This window comes from Coregonus lavaretus (genome assembly GCF_964263955.1).
Source record: "Coregonus lavaretus genome assembly, chromosome: 10".
NCBI lineage: Eukaryota > Metazoa > Chordata > Actinopteri > Salmoniformes > Salmonidae > Coregonus > Coregonus lavaretus.
The window spans coordinates 52,999,908-53,023,992 of NC_139997.1; the positions used below are offsets into that span (position 1 = coordinate 52,999,908).

General features: G+C 42.8%; 1 protein-coding gene across 2 annotated transcripts in view; it reads left to right on the forward strand.

Moving 5' to 3' along the window:
* Window positions 1-619: 619 nt before the first annotated feature.
* LOC311136438 (gamma-aminobutyric acid receptor subunit gamma-2) overlaps window positions 620-24,085 on the forward strand; it is a gene marked incomplete at its 3' end in the record, with an annotated part of 46,797 nt that continues 23,331 nt past the window's right edge. Inside the window, exons 1-5 of one of the 2 annotated variants that reach the window (XM_084170566.1) lie at window positions 620-755; window positions 4,142-4,209; window positions 15,422-15,642; window positions 16,250-16,332; window positions 17,519-17,656. In XM_084170566.1, coding sequence (XP_084026692.1) covers window positions 4,168-4,209; window positions 15,422-15,642; window positions 16,250-16,332; window positions 17,519-17,656 — 484 coding nt within the window. In that variant the 5' untranslated portion in view covers window positions 620-755; window positions 4,142-4,167. Of the gene's footprint in view, window positions 756-4,141; window positions 4,210-15,421; window positions 15,643-16,249; window positions 16,333-17,518; window positions 17,657-24,085 lie in introns of those variants that run through there. The other variant, XM_084170565.1, reaches the window with a different exon arrangement.

The window sequence follows — 24,085 nt, forward strand, 5'->3', positions numbered from 1 at the left end:
GCCGGATCCGCCGCCGAGGCGGAATGCCCACCCTGCCCCTACCCTGTTATGTTTATGTGGCGCTGTCGGAGTCTGCACCTTTGGGGGGGGGGGGGGGGGGGGTACTGTCACGCCCTGACTCAAGGGACGTTTATTTGTTGAGTCAGGATGGGTATATTCCGTGTTGTGTTTGTTCATTGTTATAGAATCTATGATGTGTAGATCTATGTTGGCCTGGGTGGTTCCCAATCAGAGGCAGCTGTAGCTCGTTGTCTCTGATTGGGGACCATACTTAGGCAGCCTTTTGGCACAAGTTAGTTGTGGGATCTTGTTCCGTGTAAGGTATGTTTGTGTGTTACCTTGGACTTAACGTTTCATTTGTTGTTTTGTCGCGTGTTCATTCGTTAAATAAACATGTATGCTTATCACGCTGCGCCTTGGTCCTTCTCGTTCGTAAACGATCGTGACACTAAATGCATAGCAAGCTTAGCCTAGCATGATGTAGTGGTCTTTGCTGTGCTGATGTTGTGGATAGGTGCTGATTTTCTCTCTTTTCATTTTACCTCGCTGCTTATAGTGCTGATGGAAAAATCATTTATTCATATTTCCTCTGTTCCCTTTTTCTCTCCTCAGCTCCATCCAGACTGAAAACGATGATGATGAAGTGACCAACAAAACCTGGGTGTTGACTCCCAAAGTGTATGAAAGCGATGTCACCAACATCCTAAACAGCCTACTAGATGGCTACGATAACAAACTTCGACCAGATATAGGAGGTAGGTGTCATACCACTGCACATTGATTGGCTGCTGCTGCTATGGCCGCCCTCCCCGTTACCAATCTCCATTCTCATCAACATCGTCAACACAAGCCATGAGGGATGAGCAGACACCATCATCACTGCTAGCATCATCAGAGACAGCCCTCTCATTTCAATGAGCCCATTCAGACTACAGGACCGTAGGCCCACCACAGTATGACTCATGTAGACGAAACAGCATGCTAGCATTGTTATGCAGAGACAGCGTTAGCTGTGAAACCTGGACGGGCTGGTAATGCATCATGGGCCTATTAGCATTGTCTGTCACTGCTGTGGGCCAAGTATAGACCCAGTGAAAGAGCTTTCTCTCCCTTCACTTTGACTGGCAGCTGTGCTCAGCTCCCATGTTCAGACAGAATGCGTATACAGGTGTAAGATCTTAATTTGACCCGTATCGTTGCAGGAAAATTATTCTGCAGCGACAGGATTTTAATGTTTAGTCCATAATGTTGCTTGATCAGTTGGTTAGGCTACTAGCTGACCAAAATCAGTCTACGAGAAAAGTGCAATAATGTTAATATAACCATGTGTTAGTGCAGGTGTTCAGTAAATGTGTGTAAATCATTAAGCTCATCTGCATTTCCTGCAACGCAGGAACATTCTCAGTGACAACAGAGTGATCAAATTAAGATCCTACATCTGTAGCTACAGTATATCTACACTCTTATAAAAAAGGGTTCTAAAATGGTTCTTCGGCTGTCCCCATAGCAGAACCCTTTTTGGTTCCATGCAGAACCCTTTTTGGTTCTAGGTATATCCCTTTTGGGTTCCATGTAGAACCCTCTGTAGAAAGTCTAGCACATACCAATAGACTTCCAGTCATTGTGCTAATGCTAGTTAGCATTGGCCTGTGAAATTACCTCTAACTTCCTTCTTACTGGACACAGAGGCATTAAAATGGTATCCACAAGTTCATCTGACTCTGGGGAAGTAGACAAAGTGCTTCATTGCCAAAATCCCAAAGTATCCATTTAAGTACTTTACACCACTGCACAGATACAGTGGGTTATAATTAGCTAACAACAACCAAGAGCGCTTTTTCTCCTACAATCACTGGGATTTGGATTCATTGCAGATTGTGCCACAGTCCTTTTGAAGTCCATTTTGCAGCTCATTCAATTTTAATGCTGCTGCAGTCTATGTATAGCAATAGAGCAAAGAAGAGAGATAGACAGGGAAATACATTTTCCTTTCCTCGATTTATGATATCACAAGGGCGCAGGCTGGATTGTCATTATGGATGAAAATAAATGGTGTGCTTCATAGCATGCAGGTATAAACAAGAAATAATGTAATGCCATCCTGGAGCGAAATGAAATCGGACATCCAAATGGACGTACTGATAGTTTGCTTCATTTATTGTTTTGCTTTAGGTTTTACACGTCATTGCACCTTTGATGAGTATTCCCATGATGAAAGTAGAAGTTTGTTTATACCACTGCATTAATGTTATCATTCTAAAATGTTTTTATTTAATTTTGTATACCGCCATATTTTTTGTGTTTTTCAAAGACATCTCTATATATATTTAGAGAGAGAGAGCGCGCACCATGAGCAGCTCCACCATGCCATCATTACAAACGCATACACACTAACTGCTACAGCACTACAAGCTATTTAGCCTTTACATACAGTGGGGAGAACAAGTATTTGATACACTGCCGATTTTGCAGGTTTTCCTACTTACAAAGCATGTAGAGGTCTGTAATTTTTATCATAGGTACACTTCAACTGTGAGAGACAGAATCTAAAACAAAAATCCAGAAAATCACATTGTATGATTTTTAAGTAATTAATTTCCATTTTATTGCATGACATACGTATTTGATACATCAGAAAAGCAGAACTTAATATTTGGTACAGAAACCTTTGTTTGCAATTACAGAGATCATACGTTTCCTGTAGGTCTTGACCAGGTTTGCACACACTGCAGCAGGGATTTTGGCCCACTCCTCCATACAGACCTTCTCCAGATCCTTCAGGTTTCGGGGCTGTCGCTGGGCAATACGGACTTTCAGCTCCCTCCAAAGATTTTCTATTGGGTTCAGGTCTGGAGACTGGCTAGGCCACTCCAGGACCTTGAGATGCTTCTTACGGAGCCACTCCTTAGTTGCCCTGGCTGTGTGTTTTCGGGTCGTTGTCATGCTGGAATACCCAGCCACGACCCATCTTCAATGCTCTTACTGAGGGAAGGAGGTTGTTGGCCAAGATCTCGCGATACATGGCCCCATCCATCCTCCCCTCAATACGGTGCAGTCGTCCTGTCCCCTTTGCAGAAAAGCATCCCCAAAGAATGATTTTTCCACCTCCATGCTTCACAGTTGGGATGGTGTTCTTGGGGTTGTACTCATCCTTCTTCTTCCTACAAACACGGCGAGTGGAGTTTAGACCAAAAAGCTCTATTTTTGTCTCATCAGACCACATGACCTTCTCCCATTCCTCCTCTGGATCATCCAGATGGTCATTGGCAAACTTTAGACGGGCCTGGACATGTGCTGGCTTGAGCAGAGGGACCTTGCGTGCGCTGCAGGATTTTAATCCATGACGGCGTAGTGTGTTACTAATGGTTTTCTTTGAGACTGGGGTCCCAGCTCTCTTCAGGTCATTGACCAGGTCCTGCCGTGTAGTTCTGGGCTGATCCCTCACCTTCCTCATGATCATTGATGCCCCACGAGGTGAGATCTTGCATGGAGCCTCAGGCCGAGGGTGATTGACCGTCATCTTGAACTTCTTCCATTTTCTAATAATTGCGCCAACAGTTGTTGCCTTCTCACCAAGCTGCTTGCCTATTGTCCTGTAGCCCATCCCAGCCTTGTGCAGGTCTACAATTTTATCCCTGATGTCCTTACACAGCTCTCTGGTCTTGGCCATTGTGGAGAGGTTGGAGTCTGTTTGATTGAGTGTGTGGACAGGTGTCTTTTATACAGGTAACAAGTTCAAACAGGTGCAGTTAATATAGGTAATGAGTGGAGAACAGGAGGGCTTCTTAAAGAAAAACTAACAGGTCTGTGAGAGCCGGAATTCTTACTGGTTGGTAGGTGATCAAATACTTATGTCATGCAATAAAATGCAAATTAATTATTTAAAAATCATACAATGTGATTTTCTGGATTGTTGTTTTAGATTCCGTCTCTCACAGTTGAAGTGTACCTATGATAAAAATTACAGACCTCTACATGCTTTGTAAGTAGGAAAACCTGCAAAATCGGCAGTGTATCAAATACTTGTTCTCCCCACTGTAAGATAGACAGAGACATATATAACACCAATAACAACCTAAACACAGAATAACCCATCGTTCATCGAATGTGCATCATTACACTTGTTTTTTTCTTCTTTCAGTCAAACCAACCGTGATCCACACGGACATGTTTGTCAACAGTATCGGCCCAGTAAATGCTATCAATATGGTGAGTATATTAGTCCCTTCTCAAATTACACTCTGAAGCTACAGTAATATTCCCTTTCGGTAGCTGGCAAATTGTTTTTGTTCATTGTCTCATCATTGCACTTTTTCCATACATTTGACATCATGGTCTGTTTATGTACACACAAAGCTTCATTTCAAAATAGATAGATACAATGGAAGTCGTAATGTTGATCAATTGCGTTATGTAAGGAATTACAAAATTGTGTTATGCTTGTGTTGCTTTCATGTCATGCCATGGATTGTTGCATACATCAAACCTGAGATAATATGGCCTAATTCCTGCTCAAGGTAATATCATAGCTTTTGTTGCATTTCCTTGGCTATGGTTGTCAGATAAACATACAGAATAAGCAACTCCAAGATGGTTGTTGCTATTTGTAGACAGAGTACAGGAGTTAAGCTGGGCTGTAAAAATAGGGCAGGATGGGTATGGCTTGAAGAGCCTGCAGCCATTGTGTCCCATTGTACTCTAACTGAAATCCCTGCTGAGGTTCCAATTTCATTGTAATTCAGCACAACAATCTCTCATCTCCATCATCGGCGAGCACCAAGCCACAGAGAGAGTCTTAGCACAAGTATAGCTCTGTTGCTGTCATCACGGGGTTAAGAGACAGTTTGATCTCCTGTTAATCACCTTGAGGCTGTGTATGTGTGCGTTGTGTGTCTGTTTGCATGTGAGTGTGCCTATGTGTGTGCATACACATGCATGTGTGAAGACCATATTGATTGCTGTACATTCAGATATAATCAGTCTTGTGGGTACGTTCACATTAAATCACATGGCTGTTGTTGAGGAAATGGTGGTGAGGATGCTAGTTTTTCTACAAAGAGGATTATGGGTCGACTGATGATTCAGGGGTGTCTCGAAGCATGAGCATGATGGTGAATAGTATGGTATGCACTAGGACTACTCACTCTGCCAGAGCTCTTAGGATCATCCATTTGGTGCAAGGCCTGCTTGGGTGGATCGTAAGTTGAAATGTCCTGTGCAAAGATAGTTTCAAGTTTTATTAGTCATATGTATCCTTACTTCCAGGTTCCTTCTCGACAATGCAACAACAATAAGAAATAATAAAATAAGAATATCAACATAAAGGAAATGGCTCAGTAGAATAGAATAGACATTTTAGCGTAAGTATAATACAGGAAGGCACAATTTCTAGTAGAATATTTCATATGTATCAGGGAAAGGGGGATTGGGGGGAAAGTGTTTAAATTGTACAGTATTAGTAATAGTAAATAAGAGTCTGGTAGCAGCAGTTGTGATGTGTGTGTAACATGTACACTACTGTTCAAAAGTTTGGGGTCACTTAGAAATGTCCGCAATTTTTCTGTCCATTAAAATAAAATAAAATAGATCAGAAATACAGTGTAGACATTGTTAATGTTGTAAATGGCTATTGTAGCTGGAAACGGTAGATTTTTAATGGAATATCTACATAGGCGTACAGAGGCCCATTATCAGCAACCATCAGTCCTGTGTTCCAATGGCACATTGTGTTTGCTAATCCAAGTTTATCATTTTAAAAGACTAATTGATCATTAGAAAACCCTTTTGCAATTATGTTAGCACAGCTGGAAAATGTTGTGCTGATTAAAGAAGCAATAAAACTGACCTTCTTGAGACTAGTTGCAAAGAAAAACCATATCTCAGACTGGCCAATAAAAATAAAAGATTAAGATGGGCAGTCTGAGATATGGCTTTTTCTTTGCAACTCTGCCTAGGAGGTCAGCATCCCGGAGTCACCTCTTCACTGTTGACGTTGATACTGGTGTTTTGCAGGTACTATTTAATGAAGCTGCCAGTTGAGGACCTGTGAGGCGCCTGTTTCTCAAACTAGATACTCTAATGTATTTGTCCTCTTGCTCAGTTGTGCACCGGGTCCTCCCACTCCTCTTTCTATTCTGGTTAGAGCCAGTTTGCACTGTTCTGTGAAGGGAGTAGTACACAGCATTGTACGAGATCTTCAGTTTCTTGGCAATTTCTCGCATGGAATAACCTTCATTTCTCAGAACAAGAATAGACTGACAAGTTTCAGAAGAAAGTTATTTGTTTCTGGCCATGTTAAGCCTGTAATCGATCCCACAATTGCTGATGCTCCAGATACTCAACTAGTCTCAAGAAGGCCAGTTTTATTGCTTCTTTAATCAGCACAACAGTTTTCAGCTGTGCTAACATAATTGCAAAAGGGTTTTCTAATGATCAATTAGCCGTGTAAAATGATAAACTTGGATTAGCAAACAAAACGTGCCATTGGAACACAGGACTGATGGTTGCTGACAATGGGCCTCTGTACGCCTATGTAAATATTCCATAAAAAATCTGCCATTTCCAGCTACAATAGCCATTTACAACATTAACAATGTCTACACTGTATTTCTGATCAATTTGATGTTATTTTAATGGACAGAAAAATTGCTTTTCTTTCGAAAACACGGACATTTCCAAGTGACCCCAAACTTTTGAACGGTAGTGTGTGTGTGTGTGTGTGTGTGTGTGTGTGTGTGTGTGTGTGCTAAGGTGCAGGTGGTCAGTCCAGTTCAAGTGTTCAGCACTCTGATGGCTTGTAGATAGAAACCGTCTCTGAGCCTGTTGGTAGCAGAGCTCATGCTCCAATATCGTCTGATCGGCGGTAAGGGAGTGAACAGCTCATGGCTGGGGTGTGTTGGGTCCTTGATGATGTTGGGGGACTTCCCAACACCCTGTTTCTAGTAGATGTCCTGAATGGGTTAGAACACAGCCCCAGTGATGTACAGGACCGTCTTCACCACCCGCTGGAGTGCCTTGCGATCGTGGACGGAGCAATTCCCATACAAAACTGCTGACTCTCTACTGCAGTCCCGTTTATGTGGATCGGGCGTGTTCCCTCCTCTGATTCCTGTCAATCAACAATCAACTCCTTTGTTTTGCTGACGTTGAGAAAGAGGTTTTTGTCCTGGCACCACAATGCTAGTTCACTTACCTCGCCCCTATAGGCTGACTCGTCATTATTGGTTATCAGACCTACAACCATGGTGTCGTCAGCCAACTTGATGATGGAGTTGGCGTCGTGCAAAGCCACGCAGTCATGGGAGAACAGGGAGTACAGCAGAGGGCTGAGGACACACCCCTGGGGGGGCCCTGTGTTAATAGTCAGTGTGGAGGAGGTGTTGTTGCCAATCCTCACAGCCTGTGGTCTGCCCGTCAGGAAGATCCAGTTGCAAAGGGTAGTGTCTGGACCCAGGGGTCAGAGCTTAGTGTTGAGCTTAGACGGAAAAATTGTGTTGCATGCTGAACTGTGGTCAATGAACAGTATTCTCGCATAGGTGTCCCTCTTGTCCAGATGTGTTAGGGCTGTGTGAATAGCGTTGGAAATGGCATCTTCCGTGGATCTGTTGGAGCGGTAGGCAAATTGGAGTGGGTCCAGTGTGCCTGGCACGCTGGCCTTGATGTGGGCCATAATCAGCCTCTCAAAACACTTTATGATGACAGCGGTGAGTGCGACGGAGCGATAGTCCTCGTCCCCTGCCTCAGGTGGACCAGCCGCTCACCTGCCTCTCGACCCTCGGGCGGGTGATCGAAGTCCGCACGAAAGAGGCGAGCGAACTCCCCGTAGTCCTCCAACTCCAGGGCTTTCCCCGAGAGGCAGGAAACGAGGACGGACACCTTCTCCCGCTCCGATGGCGCCGGCCTGATGCTGGAGAAGTAAAGCTCCAGTTGGAGGAGGAATCCTTGGCAGAGCGCCGCCGTCCCGTCGAACGCCCGTGGTCAGGATATCTGGATCCCTCCGGGTGCTGGGGTGTAGGTGGCTGGATCCGGTTGGCCAGCTGGTCTCGACAGATCGGGTCCTCTCCTCTCCAGGCGTTGGACGACCTGAAGAACCCGATCCATCGCTTCCCCCAAGCTGGCCATCATCGTGGAATGCTCCTGGACCCGTGCCATGAGTCAGGCGCAGGAGGGTAATCACCAAATGCAGAGTTTATTCCGTCGTACACAAATAGCGCTGGATATCGACAAAGGAAACAGGCACAGGGGAAAATCTGCCCTGGCAATACAAGGTAACGGTAGCTCCAACAATAACAGGCACAGGGGAAATATCTACCCCGGCAATAACAAGGTACGAGTAGCTCCACCGAGCTACACTACATTCTGAGCAAAGAAAGTAATAATTAACACAAAAATAGCCATAAAAAAGCAAACTCGAGCAGGAACCGACAAGACGTGCGCCCTCCTCAGCTCCGCCATCTTAATCTAAGATAGTAAGATGCATTCTATTATGGTCAGTAGTCTGAGGTTGAAATTCAACCGAAGCTGCCGTAACAATGTTTGCAAATGTTTGTCTGTACATTCACACTTCTAATTCCGAAAAAGAAGCATCTAGCTATCTTATAACAGGAATCTACATGGGATCAGCAGCTTTATACTATCCCCCAAACCAGTTTTAGTAGACTCTGGTGGTAAAAGAGATAAGTAGCCTACGAGATATTCACGAATTTGACGAAAACCACCTCAACATTTTTTATACCTCCAGTTTTAGGTTTAATGTGTCAATGTATAGTTAATGTACATGAATAATCAATTAATTTAATTACTGTTTTACTTTAGCCACGGAATCCCTTGTTTAAGACAGATTTGAGACAGACACTTTTTTAAAGCTGGAGGCAGCCATTTTTCCAACCTAAGGGTCATACGGAATCTGGGCAAGCCCCTAGCCATTTGATTGAAAGCCAGCAAGACGCACCAGAAACTGTGTGTTCTTCCTCTACGAGACAGACAGCCTACAGTAGTCGACCTAATAACTATAAGTAGTTAACACAAATACTTTCAAGAATCAAACATATCAGCCGAACAGGTAACGTATATAGGCTATGCATAATACACCACATGACCAAAAGTGTGTGGACAACACTAGATGTTGGAGCATTGCTGCAGGGACTTGCTTCCATTCAGCCACAAGAGCATTAGTGAGGTCGGGCATTGATGTTGGGTGATTAGGCCTGGCTCGCAGTCGGCGTTCCAGTTCATCCCAAAAGTGTTCGATGGGTTTGAGGTCAGGGCTCTGTGCAGGCCAGTCAAGTTCTTCCACAGCGATCTCGACAAACCATTTCTGTATGGACCTCGCTTTGTGCATGGGGGCATTGTCATGCTGAAACAGGAAAGGGCCTTCCCCAGACTGTTGCCACAAAGTTGGAAGCACAGAATCATCTAGAATGTCATTGTATGCTGTAGCATTAAGATTTCCCTTCACTGGAACTAAGGGGTCTAGCCCGAACCATGAAAAACAGCCCCAGACCATTATTCCTCCTCCACCAAACTTTACTCTTGACACTATGCATTGGGGCAGGTAGCGTTCTCCTGGCATCCGCCAAACCCAGATTCGTCCGTCAGACTGCCAGATGGTGAAGCGTGATTCAACGTGTTTCCATTGCTCCAGAGTCCTATAGCGGTGAACTTTACACCACTCCAGCCGACGCTTGGAATTGCGCATGGTGATCTTATGCTTGTGCTACCCGTTCTGTGAGCTTGTGTGGCCTACCACTTCGCGGCTGAGCCGTTGTTGCTCCTAGAGGTTTCCACTTCACAATAACAGCACTTACAGTTGACCAGGGCAGCTCTAGCGGGGCATAAATTTGGCAAAATGACTTGTTGGAAAGGGGGCATCCTATGACGGGGCCACATTGAAAGTCACTGAGCTATTCAGTAAGGTCATTCTACTGCCAATGTTTATTGATGGAGATTGCATGTCTGTACGCTCGATTTTATACACCTGACAATGGGTGTGGCTGAAATAGCTGAAATTGAAGGGGTGTCCACATACTTTTGTATATATACTGTATGTTTTTATTCCAAATGTATGGTATTATTTATGAACACTTATTTATGAATCAATGTATTGACATGTATTTTACAACAACCGATCGTTGTCTATAGAATGCTGATTAGCTTAAAATATGTTTGATAAAGTAGGTTATACTTTATAAAAATATATGCTACAAAGTATGTGATGTAAATTGTATACTGATATATACTGTATACTGAATTGATTTATGAGGCTTCATGTACAGTAGGCCTCGATATCCTGACTGTTTGATTATACTTGTTTTTTTAGACTGTGAAAGCCCATTAGCTCTGAGACTTAGATCAGGCTGGGGTGGAATGGGATGGACCCCCCCTACTGTGTTGAGAGACAGAGGTAGGATAGGAGCAAGGCCCAAATTAAAAGGCATGGGAGCCATGTCATTGACTTTGGGCTGTCTGTTTATTTATATATTTTTTAAATAGCCTATTGAATTGGCATAAATGTTTTCTGGGTAACAGAGTTGCTTTTTATCTTGTGTATGACTCTTTGGTCTGGATTTGGGCTTTATTGTTGGGCTAAGCTTTGTAGAAAAGTTAATGCCTCTATACCCTCTCACACACACACAACTCCCCAGATTTTTCTCTACCCGCACATCACTTTTTAACCTCAGGACCATTCCATAAAGCATAATGAAAAAAATAAAATGGTCAAATAATAATCAAATATTATACCCCCTCTCTGCACATCTCTATTTTTCTCTCTTTCACTTTCCCTCTTTTTCTTCCTTTCTCTCTCTCTCTCTCCTCTCTCGCTCTCACTCTCCTCTCTCTTTGTCTCTCCTCTCTCTATCTCTCACTCAAACACACACACACACGACTACCCACACACACTGCTCTCTCCTTTCTTCGGTGCTCTATTGAATAGACTTCATATACAGTGCCTTCAGAAAGTATTCACATCCCTTCACTTTTTCCACATTTTGTTGTGTTACAGCCTGCAATTAAAATGGATAAAATTGAGATTTCTTGTCACTGGCCTACACACAATACTCCATAATGTCAAAGTGGAATTATGTTTTTCAAGTTTTTTACAAATTAACTAAAAATGAAAAGCTGAAATGTCATGAGTCAATAAGTATTCAACCCCTTTGCTATGGCAAGCCTAAATAAGTTCAGGAGTAAAAATGTGCATAACAAGTCACATAATGAGTTGCATGGACTCACTCTGTGTGCAATAATAGTTTTTAACATGATTTTTGAATGACTACCTCATCTCTGTACCCCACACATACAATTAACTGTAAGTTCAGTCAGTCGAGCAGTGGATTTCGAACACAGATTCAACCACAAAGACCAGGCCAATGGTGACTTTAAAACAGTTACAGAGTTTAATGGCTGTGATAGGAGAAAACTGAGGATGGATCAACAACATTGTAGTTACTCCACAATAATAACCTAAATGACAGAGTGAAAATAAGGAAGCCTGTACATAATAAAAATGTTCCAAAACATGCATCCTGTTTGCAACAAGGCACTAAAGTAATACAGCAAAAAATGTGGCAAAGCAATTAACTTTTGGTCCTGAATAAAAAGTGTTATGTTTGGGGCAAATCCAATACAACGCATTACTGAGTACCACTCTCCATATTTACAAGCATAGTGGTGGCTGCATCATGTTATGGGTGTGCTTATAATCGTTAAGGACTGGGGAGTTTTTCAGGATAACCTGGTTCAGTATGTTTTCCACCAGACACTGGGAGATGAATTCACCTTTCAGCAAGACAATAATCTAAAACTCTAGGCCAAATTTACACTGGAGTTTCTTACTAAGAAGACAGTGAATGTTCCTGAGTGGCCGAGTTACAGTTTTGACCTAAATCTACCTGAAAATGGTTGTCTAGCAATGATCAACAACGAATTTGACATTGCTTGAAGAATTTTGAAAATAATAATGGTCAAATGTTGCACAGTCCAGGTGTGGAAAGCTCTTAGAGATTTACCCAGAAAGACTCAAAGCTGTAATCACTGCCAAAGGTGCTTGGACAAAGTATTGACTCAGGGGTGTGAATACTTATGTACATTAGATATTGCTGTATTACATTTTTTATAAATGTTAAAATGTATGGGATATTATGTGATATTGTGTGTAGATGGGTGATAAAACAATCGATTTAATACATTTTGAATTCAGGCTGTAACACAACAAAATGTTGAATAAGTCAAGGGGAATGAATACTTTCTGAATGCTCTGCATACAGGTAATTGCCAAAATAAAAGAAACACTTGTGTAAAGAGGGATACAAAGTATATTGAAAGCAGGTGCTTCTACACAGGTATGGTTCCTGAGTTAATTAAGCAATTAACATCCCATCATGCTTAGGGTCATGTATAAAAATGCCCAGTTGCCCATTATTTTGGCTACCATGGCTAGAAGAAGAGATCTCAGTGACTTTGAAATAGGGTCTCAAAGGAGCATAGGGGTTTAAAGGGTGTGTGTGTGTGTGTGTGTGTGTGTGTGTGTGTGTGTGTGTGTGTGTGTGTGTGTCTCGGTCACCAGATCTCAACCCAATTGAGATTCTGGAGTGGCACCTGAGACAGAATTTTCCACCACCATCAACAAAGCACAAAATAATGGAATTTCTCATGGAAGAATGGTGTTGCATCCCTCCAATAGAGTTCCAGACACATATAGAATCTATGCCAAGGCGCATTAAAGCTGTCCTGGTGGCTTGTAGTGGCCCAAGCCAGGAGGACGGGAGAGAAGGACTGGAGGAGTTGAGAGAAGAGGATGAAGTGACCTGTATTTCCCAGCCCTGTTGAATGGGAGACAGAGATCACTGCAGGAAACAATTCTCAGGGAGGTTATGAGGTTAGATAATGCTTCTGCTAAACAATGGAAGATTAAGGTCACTTTATTTGTCAATTGCACACAAGGTCCAACCGAAATGTGACTTTCACTTTTAATTAACCCAACCCCTCCGAAAGCCACACAGGTTTTGGAGAGGTCCAGGGGGCTGCCACACTGGGCACCCAGGGAGCTGTTATTGTGGGGGGGGGTTAAGAGCCTTACTCTATGGCACAACAGCAGGCAATGACTTCTAGGATTTGATACTCTCCAGTTGCCAGCTCACCTTCGAACAGATTTTTTCCTGTCAGACCCGGGATTCGAACTGGCAACCCTCCAGCTTTTGGATCGCCGCTCTAACCGCTAAGCTACCTGCCGCCCCAGGGAAGCCATTCTTTGCCCTGTTATACATTTCATTTTCAAGTTTAGATGGTCCAGTTCAGCAGCACTATTTCATCGGGACAAAGGATTCATGGCTGGAAAGGAAGCCATTTTTCTTTGAGAAAGTGCTCTTCCAATGTAAAACTGCCCTCAGAATAAAAGGTTTGGTGGAACCCGGAGAGTGATTTGTATTAACAGTTCTGGAGGACTCTCATCCTGTTAAGGGTCTCAGGGCACTCAGATCCAGTTAAGGATCCCAGGGTGCTCTATGGTAGTGTTTTTATTCGTTGTTAAATTTCAACACAGACTTTAACGTGTATATAGTCAAAAGTTTGGACACACCTACTCATTCCAGGGTTTTTCTTTATTTTTACTATTTTCTACATTGTAGAATAATAGTGAAGACATCAAAACTATGAAATAACACATATGGAATCATGTAGGAACCAAATAAGTGTTAAACAAATCAAAATATATTTAATATTTGAGATTCTTCAAATTGCCACCATTTGCCTTGATGACAGCTTTGCACACTCTTGGCATTCTCTCAACCAGCTTCACCTGGAATACTTTTCCAACAGTCTTGAAGGAGTTCCCACATATGCTGAGCACTTGTTGGCTGCTTTTCCTTCACTCTGCGGTCCGACTCATCCCAAACCATCTCAATTGGGTTGAGATCGGGGGATTGTGGAGGCCAGGTCATCTGATGCAGCACTCCATCGCTCTCCTTCTTGGTAAAATAGCCCTTACACAGCCTGGAGGTGTGTTGGGTCATTGTCCTGTTGAAAAACAATTGATAGTCCCACTAAGCTCAAACCAGATGGGATGGCGTATCACTGCAGAATGCTGTGGTAGCCATGCTGGTTAAGTGTGCCTTGAATTCTAAATACATCACAGACAGTGTCACCAGCAAAGCACCCCCACATCATAACACCTCCTCCTCCATGCTTTACAGTGAGAACTACACATGCGGAGTTCTTCCGTTCACCCACACCGCATCTCACAAAGCCATTGCTGTTGAAACCAAATATCTCAAATTTGGACTCCAGACCAAAGGACAAATTTCCACCGGTCTAATGTCCATTGCTCGTGTTTCTTGGCCCAAGCAAGTCTCTTCTTCTTATTGGTGTCCTTTAGTAGAGGTTTCTTTGCAGCAATTTGAACACGAAGGCCTGATTCACACAGTCTCCTCTGAGTAGTTTATGTTGAGATGTGTCTGTTACTTGAACTCTGTGAAGCATTTATTTGGGCTGCAAATTCTGAGGCTGGTAACTCTAATGAACTTATCCTCTGCAGCAGAGGTAACTCTGGGTCTTCCATTCCTGTGGCGGTCCTCATGAGAGCCAGTTTCATCATAGTGCTTGATGGTTTTTGCGACTGCACTTGAAGAAACTTTCAAAGTTCTTGAAATGTTCCGTATTGACTGACCTTCATGTCTTAAAGTAATGAAAGACTGTTGTTTCTGTTTGCTTATTTGAGCTGTTCTTGCCGTAATATGGACTTGGTCTTTTTCCAAATAGGGCTATCTTCTGTACACCCGCCCTACCTTGTCACAATACAACTGATTGGCTCAAACGCATTAAGAAGGAAATAAATTCTACAAATGAACTTTTAAGAAGGCACACCTGTTAATTGAAATGCCTTCCAGGTGACTATCTCATGAAGCTGTTTGAGAGAATGCCAAGAGTGTGCAAAGCTGTCATCAAGGCAAAGGGTGGCTATTTGAAGAATCTCATATTTAAAATATATTTTGATTTGTTTAACACTTTTTTGGTTACTACATGATTCCATATGTGTTATTTCATAATTTTGATTTCTTCACTATTATTCTACAATGTAAAAAATAGTACAAATAAAGAAAAACCCTTGAATGAGTAGGTGTGTCCAAACATTTCACTGGTAGTGTAAATGATGACTGTGAATGGAATTCACTCAAAACTACCATAGTGATGGGCAATTAATTAGGAACTGTCTTTGTTTATGAAATACTGCCTATGCACATACTTCTTATTCTGAAATGGGATACATCTACCTGTAAGGGAAGTCTACCTTGTATTAGTAGTAGCAGGTTGTTACAGTAGTAAAAAACATTATCTGATCTCATTTGGCCTTAGGAAAAAGAGCTACTGCGTAATACCGCCATGCCGGTTTGATTGAATCGAGCCTGTGATTCTTTTCCTTCCGTAGGAGTACACCATCGACATCTTTTTTGCCCAGACGTGGTATGACCGGAGATTGAAGTTCAACAGTACCATGAAGGTCCTGCGTCTCAACAGCAACATGGTAGGCAAGATCTGGATACCCGACACCTTCTTCCGCAACTCCAAGAAGGCTGACGCCCACTGGATCACCACGCCCAATCGCATGCTCCGGATCTGGAACGATGGACGGATACTCTACACACTGCGGTGAGATGTCCAATGAAGAAGCACCGAAGGGTGACCCTGACACAAATGAGGAAACAGAGACTGTTTCCAGTTGACTGTATCTGACAGGCGGTAGTTCTCAATCGGCACTGATTGAGCTTTGGACCACGTTAATTATCATAATTTGGTGCCCCCGGTTAAGAAAGGAGAGTAGCTTCAGCCTGGCAGTGCTGATGTGGTCTAGTCTAGAGAACGCAATGGTCTAGGATGAGCGGTATCTACTAGCTAGCTAGATAATAATGTATAATTAGAGGAGGAACTATGCTGGACTGGACTCCTCAACCCAGCAGTGATTGATGTTCTCCCAGAATGCAACCACAGTTCATTAATTTGTTAGGGAACTCCAACCTCACCCATGGCTAATTGTATCGTCCTAATGCTGAATAGAATAATACATGACAAAAGTGCATGGATGGGTAGTGTCATTAATGCCCATTTTGTCATTAAGAAGGTTTAATGTGTCTGACTTTCAAGTCCACTGAACAGTATAAATCGGACAGGATTGTTACAAAACAGAAATATGTTAGACGCTTTGTTGACAACCCCGACCATCACAGCAGATGTAAACTGTGTGTTTTTCTGTTTGCAGGTTGACTATTGATGCCGAGTGCCAGCTTAAACTGAACAACTTTCCAATGGATGAGCACTCCTGTCCCCTGGAGTTTTCAAGCTGTAAGTCTGGCCATATGCTCTCTATTACCCCACCGTCTCTCTCACTCTCTCTCTTGCTCACACACACTCTATCTCTCTGCATGCCGTCCACATGCCCGCTTCCAACTGCATCAGCAGTGGCAGCCAAGAACAAGCACCATACCATGCCGATGAAGACATCAGCACACTGCACAAAATGCTCCCATGTTTTTTTCCTTTTTTTACTATTGCGAGATAGGGAAAAAGGAGAGAGAAAGCAGGACATTTTGAGAGGGGAGAAGCAATACATTTTTACATTGACCTCCAAACCATATACGTTTAGATCCAGTACAGTAGCCAGGCAGGCAGGGTTGGTGAGAGAGACCACAGCCAGAGAAATCAGTGTTCCTCGTGAGGAGCTAGTGGGGAAGGGGTTTGTGGTAATGAGCCAGTAAGTGAGCTACAGATGCACCATGGGATGGTCTTCGGAGAGAGAGAGAGAGAGATTCCTAAATAGCTCCAGGGCAACAAGAAAGATAAATGAAAGTTGAAGCCCTAAAAATAGAACAGAAAAACACATTTAAAATTGATGAAAGCCACGGATGATTCCAGTGGCTGAAATCAGTTTGAAATGCATTAGCTTCCCTCAGTTGCAGCACACGATGCGGCATATTTCTTTCAGCACACACTGAGAAAAAGTGCCACATGGCACAGTTTCACTGCAACCATTTTGTAATGTATCCTGAAAGCATAGCCATGGAAGGATCTTTGGAAGGATAGCATGGCCTTAATGTGGACAGCAGATAAAGACTACAACCTTCAAACCTATGTGTCTCAGGGGTTTACTGTTACAGGATATCTTTTCAATTACATAGCCCACTACAGCTTGCGCTTGGGAAAGTTGAGGTGCATTAAACCACCCCATTTAGCATGATGCCTATGCATTGTTGTTTTCTTCTCTGGACAGAAATCAACAAAGACTTGACTCAAGGTCAGTCGTTATTAGTGTCAATTCATTATTTAGGATTGCACCTTACGATGTTCCTGAATATTCATTGTCCACTTTACATTACAGTCACCTTAAACCTAAAAACCATTGGAGTGGTACAGAAGTACATAGTGTAACACATCACCCGTTTAACACATTTGAATATGGGATGGATTCAGTCATAGACCACCAGATAGTAATGTCCAGAGCTAACTGTCTCGCCACCCTTCCTCTTTTCAGATGGTTACCCCAGAGAGGAGATAGTGTACAAGTGGAAGAGGAGCTCCGTGGAGGTGGGAGACATCCGCTCCTGGAGGCTCTACCAATTCTCCTTCGTTGGCCTGAGGAACACGTCCGAGATCGTCAGGACCGTGTCAGGTAATGCTCTCGTTCTCTCTCTGTATCTGTCTCTCTGAGCTTCCCTGTTCTGAATGTGCTGTGGTTTACTCAAGGAGCCCCCTTTTCCCATACCCCTCACTTCTGCTTTCTGGCACATGCAGCTTGCATGAATGTGCACCCTGGTGAATTAGAAGACTCTGTGCCTGGTAAATAACAGAGGGAAACATATGCATTATTTTAGTAGATGCTCATATCCAGAGCATACATTTTCGTATTCTGTTTATGCTGGTCCCCCATGGGAATTGAATCCACAACGCTGGCGTTGCAAGTGCCATGCTCTACCAACTGAGCCACACGGGACATTATGCATGCACACATTGTCTGTTGGTGGATTCCACTAGAAACAAAGCAGGAAATGAATTTGTCTCCTGAGGAAAATGGCTCCTCTGCAGCTACAGTGTATCAGAGGCTGGTCAGAGGCTGTTTTTAGTTGTTGGAGTTGAATGCTTATTATGTGTGGTGGTGTGTTAAGAGGCTTGTATGGAAATGCATGGATTGGTTGGGTAGTCACCGTGATATTGTCTGTAAAACTAAAGGCCAACCCAATGTTTTTGTTTTTTTTTGGGGGGGGGTATTTTACCCCTATTTTCGTGGTATCCAATTTGTAGTAGATACAGTCCCTGTCCCATCGCTGCAACCCCCGTACGGACACGGGAGAGGCGAAGGTCGAGAGTCGTGCGTCCTCCGAAACACAACCCAACCGAGCCGCACTGCTTCTTGACACAGTGCCCGCTTAACCCGGAAGCCAGCCGCACCAATGTGTCAGAGGAAACACCGTACACCTGGGGACCGAGTCAGCGTGCACTGCGCCCGGCCTGCCACAGGGGTCACTATAGCGCGATGGGACAAGGACATCCCTGCCGGCCAAACCCTCCCCTACCCTGGACGACGCTGGGCCAATTGTGCGCCACCCCATGGGTCTCCCGGTCGCGGCTGGCTACGACAGAGCCTGGATTCGAACCAGGATCTCTAGTGGCACAGCTAGCACTGCAATGCAGTGCCTTAGACCACTGCGCCACTCTGGAGGCCGGCCAACCCAATGTTTAATCAGTCATGAAGATATAATGCCATTTTAGCAGTTATTTCCCCTAAATGGCAGCTACAGAAGATTAAGTGATAACCAGAGGAAACACAATCTGTTACCATTATCATAAACGTGGCAAGAGTCTTTTTGGCTTCTGGAGGGAGAGAGTACAAATTAAGAAAGATCTTAAAAAGATACTCAATTTATTTAGGTTATTCACTTAAATGGATATTGATCACGCAGAAGGGATCTTTCTTGGCTATATTTATCTGGACTATCTCCCTGGCCTAAAGAAACATAAATGATTGTATCAGACATGCTTTAGTAGAGCAATTATGTCTGGTATTTTCTTCAGATTACATCTTAGTATATTTAGAAGGCAATGTTGTTGTTCTGAAAGGTACACATTTTGCTATGTTCTAAGACATTTCCGGTTAGTTATCCATTTACTGCAAAGGGGACATAATGTACGATGCATTTATTATATTGAATCTTTTGGTCATTGCTTTTAATACTGGTGTCATTACACATATGATGGTTAGGCTACAAAAAGGTGCCATCTAGAACCTAAAAGGGTTCTTCGGCTGTCCCCATAGGATAACTTTTTGAAGAACCATTTTTGGCTCCAGGTAGAACCTTTTTGGGTTCCATGTAGAACCCAAAAGGGTTCTACCTGGAACCAAAAATGGATTCTCCTATGAGGACAGCCGAAGAACCCTTTTGGAACCCTTTTTTCTAAGAGTGTACAGATGTCAGATAGCATATTCCTTTTTCAAAACTCCATGTAGTGGTCCTAACTAGTAATGTGAAAGATGAACAGAATGTCTTTGATGACAACAGATCCAACTCCTTTCAGCATATAGCCGTTATCAAGAGGTTATGTTTGAGGTACTCTTTTAAGTAGCCTATTTATCATGCGAACTATTGCATGTATAGTTAGTGAAATGTAACCTGACCTGTTGAAAGTGTAAAGCTGTGTATGGAGAAGATAAATTGAATGAGCAGCAACAGTCATTCTGACCTGTCAGTAAATGCATGCAGTTTGACGAAACCTGGCACACCTCATTTTCATAGATACAAATAATAATAATAATGACAAAGCAACGCGCTAAATCTACCATGCACGGCTGCTCCGACAGCTGTTGACTTTTATATTCACACACTAGCCTGAAGTCAGTGAACAAAACAGAGGTACAATACAATGCCTTGGAAAATAACCCACTGTCTATACAACTGAGAGGGAATTACATTGATTGGAAATGGTATACTATAATCAGATTGATTGAACTTGCAATATATGCTGTGTGGGGAAGGACTAAATGGAAAGTTACTTTCTGTTCTTTTGACTTATTGGTTAGATAAACAAAATAGTGTTCTCTTACATAACAAGGGAAAGTGGATGCCCCTGTTGTAATGGTGCAGTCCACTGTGGAGTTTGCCTCTGTTTAAGATTCTGGAACACACCATCTGGTGAAAATGTATTCAGAGGGAGCGGAGAAGGGATCATGCCCTTGCACTCTGTATTTTAACTACCGTACCATCTGTGCTGATATGGGAAATGTTGACTACTTGTAGGGCATTGGGTATATGTTGCATATTGTACATTCAGAGCACATAGCTTGAGTTAATATTTAAAGTTTGGCCAAAAGCACATAAATCATTAGAGTCACTTGATTAGAGTGATTTATTGAGTTACGTACATGTTGTAAAATAGGTCAGTTAGGAGGAGCACAAGGACACAGAGAAACAAGATGTCTGTTCTTGCTAAGGTTTATTCACAGTGAGGGAGAACAGAGTACGCTCAGTGGCCAGGGGAATAGATTGTCTCACAATATCTGACGAGCCATTTTTGGACATATTATTCGAATATATGTTACATTAGATGCTCACGGTGACATGTTGAAATTCTAGTGAATTGTGATGAAAAGTGACGCTCTGAGAGGAAAAAGAGAGAGAGAACAAAAGGCAAGACAATCTGATCCTCCGCTGTGGTTGTTTGCTTTATAAGGAGGCTGTGTCTGCTTTGATTTGGTGTTCCTCCTCAGGCAACGTCAACAAACTTAGACCTTCACTATGTCACATCACATCAAGGCCACTGGAGGGCCACCAGTCTACCTGTGGATCCCTACGTCCTCCTCAGACAGTGTCCTGATCTAGCCCCCTGCTGTTGCCCATTGCTGCTGACAACTAAGGAACTAACTTTACATGGGCAAGCAGTTTGAGAGTGAGAAACAGACAACACACTAGAGGATTTGTCTGTAAGTCATTGCAGGGTCTCCCTCCATACTTGGGTAACCTTAATGCAAACTCAACGCTTCAGTCACCGGGTTAAGCCGACGGTCCGGATCTGCTCCACCCATCTGGCAGGCTGCTCCAGAGATCAGGGCGGATCAGTGACAGAGACAAGGGGAGGAGAGAGAGGGGGAGGGAGGGCGAGCAGAGAGAGAAAGAGAGAGAGTAAGACGGCGAAAGGAAAGTGACTTGAGGGTTTGAGAGTAAGTTGTGTCAGACGTTGTTGTTTTCTTCCATTTGATTTGTCCCTTGCCAAACACAGACATTTGTTTCTGAGCATTTGTGTTAACCCATTTAATCCCATTGGTCACAACACTTTACAGGCTCTAGAGAAGTTAAAGTTGTACTTATCAACAAATAAGTCCTATATTATGCATTATTAAGGTGACCATAATCAAAAAGCTGCACTTTTACAGACTAATTTGGCACCAGAAGTCAATATTTAACAGCTTAAAAAACAAATACATTGTTGACATTTTAAAATATTTTCTTTGTAAATATAATGTTTAAAGGGTCTAGTTTACATACATGCGTTCATGTTTCATGTTCAATACATTGATGCTTCTGGGATATGAAAATATCATTGTTACCAATGGGAAAATACAGTGGCTCTAACTTATTATACACAGTATATTTAATCATAGCAGATTATTTATTTTTTCAGTAGATTGAAGTTGAGTTGGGTTATGGATATACTTGATCAAGATGATGTTACAGATGATTGTACCATTATCCATTAGCCTTTACATATGTTTAAATCAGTGGTTTTGACTGTAAAATGTAATATTTTGTTATTTCAGGGGGAATTGGCCATGTATAGACCCATAAACTGAATTTGTGTAATAACTAAACAAATATTTAATGTCAATAGGTCTGTTTAGTGTCTCTTGCACAATGGTAGACCTGGTTTATGTAAGTCTTGCTGAATAGTCACTAGGGTAGACCTGGTTTATCAGAGTATTGGGACTGTCACGGACGTTGAAGGACGGGTCAGACCAAGGCGCAGCGTGAAATGCATACATGTTTATTTAACAAAATAAACACACGAACAAAACAACATAACGTGAAGTCCTAAGGCTATACACATACAAGCCTAAACACGGAACAAGATCCCACAACTAATGATGCAAACAGGCTACTAAAGTATGATCCCCAATCAGAGACAACGAGCGACAGCTGCCTCTGATTGGGAATCACACCCGGCCAAACAAAGAAACACAAAACCTAGAAAGTGAACATAGAAATAACAACATAGAACTCCACACTCTGACTCAACATACTAGAGTCCCATAAGTCAGGGCGTGACAGGGACATAGCCACAGGTGTAAACCTGGTTCGTATTAGTATTTGGGCTGAGATATGCAGGTGTAAATCTGGTTTATATTATTATTGGGACTCAGTCAAAGGTGTAGACCTGGTTTGTGAGAGTACTGGAGCTTAAGTGTAGGAGTAGACCTGGTTTATAGTTTATGAGTATTCAGGCTTCAGCACATTTAGACCTGGTTTAGTTGGCTAATTGGGTTCAAGCACAGGCGCAGACTTTGTAGGTATGTAAATTGGAGCGAAGTAAATAATATAATAATATGCCATTTAGCAGACGCTTTTATCCAAAGCGACTTACAGTCATGCGTGCATACATTTTTGTGTATGGGTGGTCCCGGGGATTGAACCCACTACCTTGGCTTTACAAGCGCCGTGCTCTACAAGTTGAGCTACAGAGGACCACAGATGTAGACCTGATTTGTATGAATATTGGGTCTGAAATGCAGGAGTACTCCTATTGTTATGACAATTGGGGCTGACATGTCGCAGTAGACCAGTTTTTTAAATATATTTTTTATCAATATTGGGTTAGACGTGCAAGTGTACAGCTGATCTGTAAGAATACTGGGGTAAACCTGTTCTATATGAGTATGCTCATAGATTTACCTGGTTTATACATTATGAGTAATGGGGTGTAGGGATACACAAGGCTCATACAGGTAAATGGTCTGGATGGATGTCTACTGCCCATTCAAATGCCCATTCAAGTTTGTGGTAGGAAAAAGTGAATGGGGCTGGGGCACATGTGTTATACCACTGTGCTATGAGTTTATCTATGAAATTATTAGTGTAAACAGGTCGGAGGTCACAGGACTAAGCTATGCACATAACAGGATTAGGATGTGTAGCAAATAGCTGAATAGCGGTTACTGTTGGTGACTTGGGGAATACAGGCCTAAGGAAAGTGGATAACAGGGCTGAGACAGGCAAGTAAAAGGGATGAGGTGAATTGGCATGAGTAACAAATTGTGCATTTAGGGCTAGGATATGGGTGTATTGGTACTTGATTGTATCAATATTAGGGTATTGCCATGTGGGTGTAGGGTTAGGGCTTGAGTAACAGGGCTGGGGTGTGTGGGTAAGTGGGCTATATAGATATTGTGGTTGAGGAATAGGGATAAATGTAAGGGTTGGTGTGAGGTGTGACCCAGGTGCGGTGCAGGATAGACAGTAGGCAGTAGGCAGAGAAGGTGAAACAAGGATCTTTACTGGTGGTGCCAAAACCAGGATACAAAATAACGGACAAAATAACGATAAAATAAAGAAGGAGCAAATTGGTCTCCAAAAACAGGATGACAGCAGAAATATGAAATACTAACAACAACTGAAAACAACAATGAAACAGGGAGAACACTTCTCAAGTACCTGTACATATGTCTCACGATCAGACACTGATGAGTACTGTTTGGCATCGAGAAACTAGCAGAGAAAACAGAGCAAGGGATCACAGGGAAGTGAGGGCATGAATACACAGGTGAACAGGTAGACACAGGTGACACCAATAGGATAATAATTAGTCCAGACTGTGAGTGAGGGGGTGCCTAAGGTTGTCGGAGGATGACACCTAGTGGGTCGCTCCGGAACTGCGACCCCCTCCTGTAACAGGTAAATGTCTGTTCATTTTATTATAGGCAGAGCACTGTATGTTCCCATCGGTCACAATTGTGTGACCGATGGGTTACATGTTAGGGTTACTAATGGCATAAGATTTGCATAGTGGCATGTCTGGAAAAATTTGGGGAACAAATGGGTTAATCATCAGCATTATT